At 41.7% G+C, this 9,758-nt stretch overlaps 1 protein-coding gene across 1 annotated transcript; it reads left to right on the top strand.

Moving 5' to 3' along the window:
- Nucleotides 1-3,673: 3,673 nt before the first annotated feature.
- LOC109416024 (CLIP domain-containing serine protease B4-like) lies at nt 3,674-9,541 on the top strand. The gene is made up of 5 exons (XM_062857916.1): nt 3,674-3,863; nt 3,927-4,087; nt 4,148-4,221; nt 8,552-8,704; nt 8,760-9,541. Exons 1-5 carry the CDS (start codon nt 3,794-3,796, stop codon nt 9,358-9,360), a joined length of 1,059 nt encoding a protein of 352 aa, XP_062713900.1. The 5' UTR covers nt 3,674-3,793; the 3' UTR covers nt 9,361-9,541.
- The last annotated feature ends 217 nt before the right edge of the window (nt 9,542-9,758 follow it).

The following is a 9,758-nucleotide window of genomic DNA, read 5'->3' on the forward strand; positions in this document are numbered from 1 at the left end:
AATATCTGTCGAGCATCGTAGCATTCACCTTTGTCCCACTACCAAGGTAACGTGAGACATCGTAGAGGAGACGAATGTCGCCGATATTTGTAGCTGGCTTCGTCGGTTGAGGAGTCCGCCCGCGTTCTTTTGTGTCGCCTACATGAGACCTTCACTTCCTTCTCGAGAGCCGAAATAGCGCAGACTGGCTACGGCTTTGACTACTCGTGTATTCGCTCGCTCTATCGCGGCTTTGTGCGTTTCTTCGCTCCTCTATCTTACTCCAGGTGTCTTCTGTGATCCACTGCTTTCTCTGGGTGCGTAGCTCACCCAAATTATTCTCGCCGGTTGCGATGAAGGTGTTCTTGATGGCGCTTCATTGATCATCTACGCTTCCACTTTCCGGAATATCCGCAGCTCGGTTCTCTAGGTCCTCGACGAAGCGCCTTTTCCCCGCAGTGTCTTCCATTTGGCGTGTGTTGAACCGGCGCTCGGTTGCTTCTCCTGTCTCTGGATGCTAGCAATGCGCAGCTGAATCTCTCTGATTAGGATTTGATGTAGAGGTGTGGGCCGATTTGAAATCTGTCGGCGGTGGCGTTTTGCACTTTTTTGGCCGGCGGCGGTGGCGTGATCGGCGTGACGCCGGATAAATTTTCGGCGGCGGCGGCGGCGTGAAACGGCGTGGTCATAATATTAACATTTTTGTTAAATCCGTTAATCAACATCAGTCTTTTAAATAAAAAGAAAAACGGGTTAAGTACTGTTCCTTTGAACTCCACTAAGAATTTGCATCCTTTGACAGATACGTATTTCGACTTCAACTGTAAGGTCGTCTTCAGTGTCTTGTAGTGGAATTCAAAGGAACAGTACTTAACCCGGTTTTCTTTTTATTTACAGATATTCTCCTAACAAGCCCAGGTTAATCATCATCATCAGTCTTTTATTTTTTAGTAACTCATCATATTGAATGACCTGTTTATAGTTACGGTTTAGTTATTTTTTTTTATTTTCACATGTTTTTTTGAAATTTTTTGGAAGTAATTGTTATGGTGAATCATCAATCAGCTGCTCAAAAAATATCCAGAATGACATCCTAAAGGAATTCCCGGAAGAAATTTAAGAGGACTTCCCGGCGAAACTGCTAGAGGAATTTCAAAATAAACTCTTAAAAGAAATCCTGGAGGAACTCGTAGAGCAATTCCCGGATGAACTCCTAAATGAATTTCCAAAAGAACGTCTAAAAGAATTCCCTGATGAACTCTTGGAGGAACGTTTGGGGAAACTCCTGGAAGAATTCCGGAAACAAATCTTAGAAAAACTCTTAGAGAAATTGCCGGAGGAACTCTCAGTGGAATTCACGGAGGAAGTCTTAGATGAATTCTAGCAGGAAACTCCGGGCCTTCTGTGTACAACTCCCAGAAATACTTTTAGAGCAACTAGTAAAGTAATTGTCGGAGGAACTTTCGGAGGAATTTACGGAGGAACTCCTAGAGAAATTGCCGAACAAATTAGAAAAAGAATTCAAGGAGGAACTCGTAGAGAAATTACCAGAGGTATTCCTAGATGAGTTCCCAGATGAACTCTTAAAGGAATTCCCGGAAGAATTTCTAGAGCAATTCCCGAAGAAATGCGTAAAGGAATTCCCTGAGGAACTCGTAGAGAACTCCCGGAGGTACTCCTAAAGAATTCCCAAGAAATTATTGAAAAAATTCCCGGAAGAACTCGTAGAAGAATTCCCGGATGAACTCAGATATTTCTAGAGAAATTCCTGGGAGAACTCCTGGAGGAACGTTCAGGAAAACTCCTGGATGTAGAGACACTTCCGGGGGAATTCTTGAAGGAATTCTCGGAGGAAACTCCTAGCATACCAAGTGCAACTTCTAGAAAAAAAAACTTATAGAGCAACTCATAGTGAAGTTGCCTGGATAACTTATTCCCGGAAAAACTCGTGAAGGTGTTCTCGAAGATATTTGAATTCCCGGAAGAACTTTTAAAGAAAGTCACGGTGAAACTCTTAGTGTAACTCCCGGAAATTTTGGAGGAATTACCGGAGAATATCCGATAATATCCACTGGTATTTCCAGTGCAATTTCTATGAACTCTTGTAGGAATTCCCGTAGAAATTAGTTAAGGAATTCCCGGATGATCTCGTTGGTGCTCCTTGCCGGACGAACTTCTAAAGGAATTCCCAGGAAGAACTTCTGGAGGAGTTCCCGGAGGATCTCATAAAAGAATATCCGGAGTAACTCTTGGAGGAATTTCTAGAGGAAGTACTACAAAAAGTCCCAGTAAAGCTTCTGTAGCAATGCCCTGAGAAACTCCTAGAGGACCTTCTAGGGTTCCCGGAGGAACTCCTAGCGGAATTCTTAGTTAAACTGCTGGAAGAATCCTCAAAAGAGTTGCTGGAGAAGTTTCATCTCTTCTGGAGATGAACACGACAAAAACATTTTCTTTAGAATCACTAACATTTTCTTCAATCTTCGGAATCCCTAGATTGTTTCTTCAGCCATCGGTTATCTTCAGGAACCCCCGGTGTCTTTGTGAACTCGGTTTAATTCAAAGGGCTTTCACCTTCAAAACATCATTGACGCGACATGCGAAGTTTAGAATTTAAAGCAACTACCGGTGGAACTGAGCGTAATTTGATCTATTTTAGCGTTCCAAATTTTTAGAACTGTGTAAATATTGTAATGAAATAAATAGGGAAATAATATAGTTTATCAATGCGTTTTTGAGATCGGCGTAGAAAATTGGAGTTCGGCGGCGTAAGCGGCGGCGCGCCGAAAAATAATCGGCGGCGGCGGCGTGAACAGAAAATCGGCGGCGGCGCCGGCGTGGTGCGGCGGCGCACACCTCTACTCAGGATTCAGGAACACTTCGGTTTACGTCGACGTAAAAATCTTGAGTACATACTCGACGAGGGCCCATATAGCCGAGGCGGTAAACGCACGGGTATTCAGCATGACCATGCTGAGGGTAACGGGTTCGATTCCCGGTTGGTCCAGGATCTTTTCGTAAAGGAAATTTCCATGACTTCCTTGGGCATAGAGTATTCTTCGTGCCTGCCACACGATATACGCATGCAAAATGGTCATTGGCAGAGAAAGCTCTCAGTTAATAACTGTGGAAGTGCTCATAGAACACTAAGCTGAGAAGCAGGCTTTGTCCCAGTGAGGACGTTACGCCATGAAGAGAAAGAGATACTCGACGAGAAAGGCACTATCACCACTAGGTGGATTAATATGGGTTTTTAATGAAAAATCTGCTCTGAAAAATTACTAACAAAAAAACAAATAAATAAAAATAAAAATTTAATCCTTTTTTTTGGTCACGCCGCCGCCGCCGCCTCAAACTACCCTATGCGCCACCGCCGGTAAAAAGAGCTTCGGCGCACACGTCTATTGAGAGCTTCCTCTGTCAATGGCCATTTTGCATTTGTGTGGCGTGTGGGTGGCACATAGATACTATATGCCTTAAGGAGGTCAAGGAAATGTTGGTTTCCAAAAGTTCCTGGACCAACCGTGAATCAAACCCGTCACCCTCAACATGGTCAAGTTAAGTACCCGTGCCTTTACAGCTATGACTATATGGGCCCTTTTCCAAAGCTTATTCTCTCACAAGATTAATGTATAGGTAGCACTAGCACTTGTAATACACAGACACTTGGTAGAAGATTAAGTAGCACCCTTATCAGTCTTATAATTTGCGAGTGCTAAACAAAATCTTACATTACGAATCAGTGGGGCACATTGCATCGAAGAGCAGGTTGTGCGGGACTCCCAATACTTATCGCATAATAATTGGAATTCCCGAAATGAAGGAGAACAAGTGGTTGCTGCTCGTTCTAATTTGGTTTGGAACCGTAACTTTTGGCGCCGGTCTTGGTGAGTATTGTAATCGCGCATAGTTTTTGCAGGGGGATAAGCATTGTTCAATTACTGTTTCAGACGCATCATGTGTAAATCCAGATGGACTACCTGGTCGATGCATCAGCATCCGGAATTGCGGACCGTTGATGAAGATTTACAAAAAAAGCATCATAACGCCTCTTGAGAGCAAGTTTATTGAGAATAGCCGATGTGGAATGTCTGCTGAGAAGGGCGCTCTAGTGAGTAATATCGCATGCTATACAATCATGGAGTTATCTTGTACTATATCATCTTTCTAGGTTTGTTGCGCGGCAATACTTCCGCAGCCGCCAAACTGCGGAGCAGAAATGGGCGATCGTATATATGGAGGACAAAAAATCAGAGGGGTGTGTGCAAGACACAACCGAATGACGTAAACTACGTAAAACAGTTTATTATGATTGATAACGGACTTCTGTTTGCTGTTTTGTCGAACAAATCATACAATTTGTTTAGACCAACTTCGAAGTTTGTGGTTTGGCTCGATCGGAAGCTACTTTAAGTTTGTAGAACTTTTGGTGGACAGCTCGGTAGGTGTATACCATGGTTGTCTTCATTCGCTGATTTCTATTCTTCCTCCTCTTTGTTGTTTTATGAGCGATTACATTCTTAAACGTAACTCATTTCTGATTTTCATTAGCAAATTATTGAAATTTTGGGAAAAATGCATTCCTAACCTAAATTGTTCTTCAATATTAATTATTAGCCTTTTCCAGACGGGTAGGCTTAATATTACCGAATATTATAATATTTAGTAAATAACTGTATGTAATACATATTTTGAGAATTTTCGGCAAAAATTACTGGTAATTACAGATATTTAATACTTTGTAATTTTGTAATTGCAGAGATCTTATTAAAATTTGTCAACACTGGTTAACAATTTTCATTTTTAGGCAAACCAGCAAATTGTAGAAGAAATTTCACTCAGGTTTCTAATAAATTCCCATTTAATATTAATCTTTTGCCGCCCGGTTTAGCTCCGAATAAGAAGATCCTTCCCAGTTGACATGACCAACCGCTCGCTATGAGAGAATGCGAATGGGCCACCCCGTTACTGCTACGTTTCTGGCGATGCGTTTGCCGCGAGAATTCGGTTTTAACTCTAGCAGGAAATTCAGAATTGTAGCCCTGAGAAGGGCTGTTTAAATTTGATTTCGCAAAACCAAATCTGTTCAACAGTAAGAACGGATTTCTTCCTTCGATGATGGTGCTGCATCCGATGATGAAAATTTTTCCGCGTGCTGCTGTACCCATCCGCAACCGCACTGAGAGATTTCGAATGAGCCACCGCCGATGACCCGGCGTTAGCAAACTGAACTCCGCTTCCCGGCTATGCTTCTGCGTCGATGGGTCAAGCGGTTAAAACACGTAGGTGACATCCCTATTCCCACTCAATAGGATTGTTTGCAGCCAACATCAAATGAGTTCCCCCATTGACAATGCATTTGGGTTCCCTAAACATTGGTACAAGATGCGGGAATCGAAATCGTGACGTCATCGCACCCTGGTGGGTTAAAATCTCTCCGATGAAAATTCCCAGTTGCTGTGTCATGCCTATCCGCTACCGCACTGGGGAAATGCGAATGAGCCACCATCGCTGCTGCTACTCGGTTGCCGGCGGTGCGTCTACCGCGCTCGGCAGCGGTTTGGCTGAAGTTGGATTTAATATGTCGGCACTTACTTGTTTTAACTTTCTAGGATAATTCTGAATGAACTCTTATGCAGAAATTTGAAATTGTAGCTCTCAAAAGGGCTGTTTAAATTTGATTTCGCAAAACCAAATCTGTTTACTGTTGAGGGATTTCTTCCTTCGCTGATGGCGCTTGATCCGATGATGAAAATTCTTCCGCGTGCTGCCGTACCCATCCGCAGCCGCACTGGAAGATTTCGAATGAGCCACCGTCGATGAACCGGGCCTACTGTCCGGTGCGCGGGACAACCGTTCGACTCGGCGACCAAAGCAAACTGAGCTCCGCTTTCCGCCCAGCGATGCTTCTACATCGATGGGTCAAAGAATAATGAGCGAAGATGAGAAGAAGCAGTTTGCTTTTATACTGCACAAAGGTATGGTTTCCCCTCTTGAACGTGATTGGTTAGATACGAGGGGAGTCAAAATCAATGATGCCATAAAAATTTATCTGTTATCATTTATTTTTGCGGAATATTCAAAATAATTTAAAATGATAATTATTGTTCAGAACAGTAGACATAGGATTAACCAATATTATAATATATAGTAAAGAATCACTGCATATACTACAAATTCCATATATTTTCGGTCAAAATTACTAAAGATTACTAATATTTGAAATTCGAAAATTTTTATTGAAATTTGGCAACGCTGATTAACAATTTTCACTTTCCAGCAAACCAGCAAATTTCTCTAAGTTGGAGAAATTTCATGTTTGATGCGCGCATAAGTTTACACACAGAACATTGAATTCAGAACTGATTCGACATCAAGCGGTTAAATTCTCTCAGATGAAAATTCCCAGTTGCTGTGTCATGCCTATCCGCTACCGCACAGGGGAAATCTTAATGAACCACCATCCCTGCTGCTGCTACTCGGTTGCTGTCGGTGCGGCTACCGCGCTCGGCAACGCTTTCGTTGTAGTTGGTTTTAATATCGTCCCCTTAATGCTAGAACTAGGTAACTCGAAAATCATAGTTTCGAGAAAAACGACTTTGAAAATTTGACAATTTTTCATGCAGTTGTTCCAAAGATATGGAGCCTTGAAAATGATTATTTTTTCGCATTTATTGCTTATTCAGCTTCTACTCTTTCTGCTACAAGAAAAAGTTTTGAACTATTTTGGTTTAAACTTTTGATAAAAACAATAAATGGTTTAAAAATTGTCGAGTTACCTAGTTATAGCACTCAAAATGCAACATTAAAAATGGAAGAGTTGTTCTGAGATACCTAGTTTTTACCACTATTGAAATCATTCTTTTCAAAATTCTTGGTGCAACATGCAAATTTAAAAGGGTTCACGAATTGAAATTACCGTGCAATTACTGAATTTGCTAGGATGCATGCTATATCACCACATGACACCTCAAAATGTTCATAAAGTAATCGTCTACGAACAATCACAGTTTTAGCTAAATCAATACAAGTAAAATATTTTAAATTTTTTTGGCCTAAAATGAAAAACAGTAGTAGATTTTCAATCTACTAACAAAAGAATGACTAGTAACATTTCCACGTCCAAGCGTCCGATAGATTTTAACCTGTGCGATTGTGAATAGATATGATTTTCTCAGTTACCTAGTTATAGCACTCAGTTCTTGTATTCTACACTGAGATACCTAGTTTTGAAACTGGTGAATATTTTCGTCGTTTATAATCGTATTTCATAGGTCTTTGGATATATAATAGAGCTCAAAAAGCTTGATATAATGGTATATTCAACTCAAAAACGTCAAATTTCGAGTTACCTAGTTCTAGCATTAAGGGGACGATATGTCGGCTACTTTCTAGGATAATTCTGAATGAACTCTTGTGCAGAAATTTAAAATAGTAACCCTCAAAAGGGCTGTTTAAATTTGATTGCGCAACACCAAAATATCGTCGGTTTCCTGCAATAGGGGCACAACTCAAAAAATGTGAATTTTCAGAATGAGCGTTTGGAAATTGGCAATGTTGAAGCACCTTCTGCATGTTCACTTATTTCTCTCATCATTTGACAGGAGTAAACGAATTTTGATTATTGTATCATGGAAAGGGACTGACGGACTATCTGTCTCATGAATCTTCGATTACTATTTTTCAAACACTATTGAAAAAGTTGACTGATTTTGAGTTGTGCCTTTAATGCGGAAAATTTGTGAAAATGAGAAAAACTCGCGTTTCTCAACGAATTTCGGAACGGGTCTTTGTGAGATGAAAGTTTACATAGTTTTACATCATTTGCCTTCAAAATCTCAAAAATGACAAATTTTGAGTTGTGCCCCTATTGCAGGAAACCGACGATATGTTCCACTTTCAGGAGGGATTTCTTTCCTCGGCGAAGGTGTTGGATCCGACGTTGAAAATTCTATTCCGTTGCTGCCGTGCTCATCCGCTACCACACTGAGAGAATGCAAATCAGCCACCCCGCTTCTGCTACCGCACTGGGAAAATGCGATTGAGTCACCACCGCTGCTGCTGCTTGGTTGCCGACCGACGGCACGTCCAACGCGCTCGGTAGTGTGAAGCAGAATGGGTGAGCGAAATGAAAATGCTCTCTCCCACCCCACCGCTGTCGACGCTCGGAAGAATACTAACTCAGAACGCCAGCGCTCTGCCGATGCGTTCCCATCGAGTAGTCGAAGAAGACTGATGGAAGATGAGAAGAAGCAGAATGCTTTTATACCGCAGCGAAAAACCCAAAAAACGTGCTTGCACGTGATTGGTCAATAAAATAGAAACATGGATCAACAGTTTTCAATATTTCAAAAGTTTATGATTGAAAATAGTGACTTTTGTGTATTGTGGAAAATTGTTATGAAGTTTTCCTATCGATTCGTGCTAAAATCCGAAAAATCCATCGATTACTTTTTGAGTTATTAGCGTTTGAAATCTGTTGCAACTTCGTGACGGTCGCAAAATTCTAGATTTTCATTTTGCACCCGGTACCGTGGTACAGTACCGTACCTTCCCCATAGACGTAGTTTACGTCAAAAACCGGCCTGGATGATTTTCCCTGGCTCGCTTTGATCAACTACCGCTATGAGAATGACAACACTGAATTTCTATGTGGAGCATCATTGATCAATTCGCGCTACGTGGTAACGGCAGCCCATTGTTTAGCGGACCATGCTCATAAGAAGCCGTATGTTGGTTTGATGTGTTCCACGGACTGCCTAAGAATTGTCCTTATTTCACAGATTCAGCGTCCGCTTGGGTGAATGGGATATCGACCAGGTTATAGATTGTGATGTAGATGATGGCAAAACGTGCGCAAACGCTCCATTAGACGTGGGCATTGAGAAAATCATTACACACGAAGGTTACGATCCACACGATGACTCGTCCCATAACGACATTGCATTAATTCGCTTGTCCCGAGATGTTCAGATGTCGGCATACATTTCGCCAGTTTGTTTGCCCGTTAAAGAAAGCCAGCGCACTCGAAACATTGTCGGCAAGAAAGCATATGTAGTGGGATGGGGTCGCACGGAGTCCGGAGCCAACAGTAATGTCAAGCTGAAGGTTCAACTGGAAGTGAAGGATCTTCGGAGCTGTAGTAACGTTTACGAACTAGAAGGTATCTTCCTGAGAGACACGCAACTGTGCGTCGGCGGAATGCGAGGTCAGGATTCTTGCACTGGTGACTCTGGAAGTCCACTGACGAAGCTGGATAAGGCGAATCACTATCTGTACGGGATCGTAAGCTTCGGTTCGAGCAAGTGCGGCGTCAAAGGATTTCCCGGTATTTACACTGCAGTGTCCAAATATGTCGATTGGATCGAAAGCAATTTGGAATGAAGTCATTTATTGAGACTTTTCGGGTTGACATCATTTCTGATACTTAAGTACTTATTTACATTAGAAGCACCATAATATACCACTGTAAGATAGCATGTAGTTTAGCGTGTACTTATGTTGTCAATTACTTAAATAAATAAAAATACGTTTTCGATCGTCTGCTGATGGGCGCTGAACTTTCCATTGCATTTCTTACGCAAGGCAGGACACCAACCCCGTAAAGAATTATAGTGCCATTGGCATAGCCAGCCTTTTTTGACGTAGGACTACGTCTTTATTTTCTATACCGGGGTACACTTTGCAAAAACCAAAAATCGAGCATGTAACGAAATTATGAAAGATTTCAAACGTTAATAACTCAAAAAGTAAACGATGGATTTTTCGGATTATAGCTCGAA

This window comes from Aedes albopictus, chromosome 3, assembly GCF_035046485.1.
Source record: "Aedes albopictus strain Foshan chromosome 3, AalbF5, whole genome shotgun sequence".
Lineage (NCBI taxonomy): Eukaryota > Metazoa > Arthropoda > Insecta > Diptera > Culicidae > Aedes > Aedes albopictus.

Bases quoted from the DNA above. Each gene is read 5' to 3' on its own strand.
- LOC109416024 (XM_062857916.1), top strand. From the start codon at position 3,794: ATGAAGGAGAACAAGTGGTTGCTGCTCGTTCTAATTTGGTTTGGAACC. The intron at 4,088-4,147 runs GTGAGTAATATC...TCATCTTTCTAG, and splicing joins CTGCTGAGAAGGGCGCTCTA to GTTTGTTGCGCGGCAATACT. The intron at 8,705-8,759 runs GTATGTTGGTTT...CTTATTTCACAG, and splicing joins GACCATGCTCATAAGAAGCC to ATTCAGCGTCCGCTTGGGTG.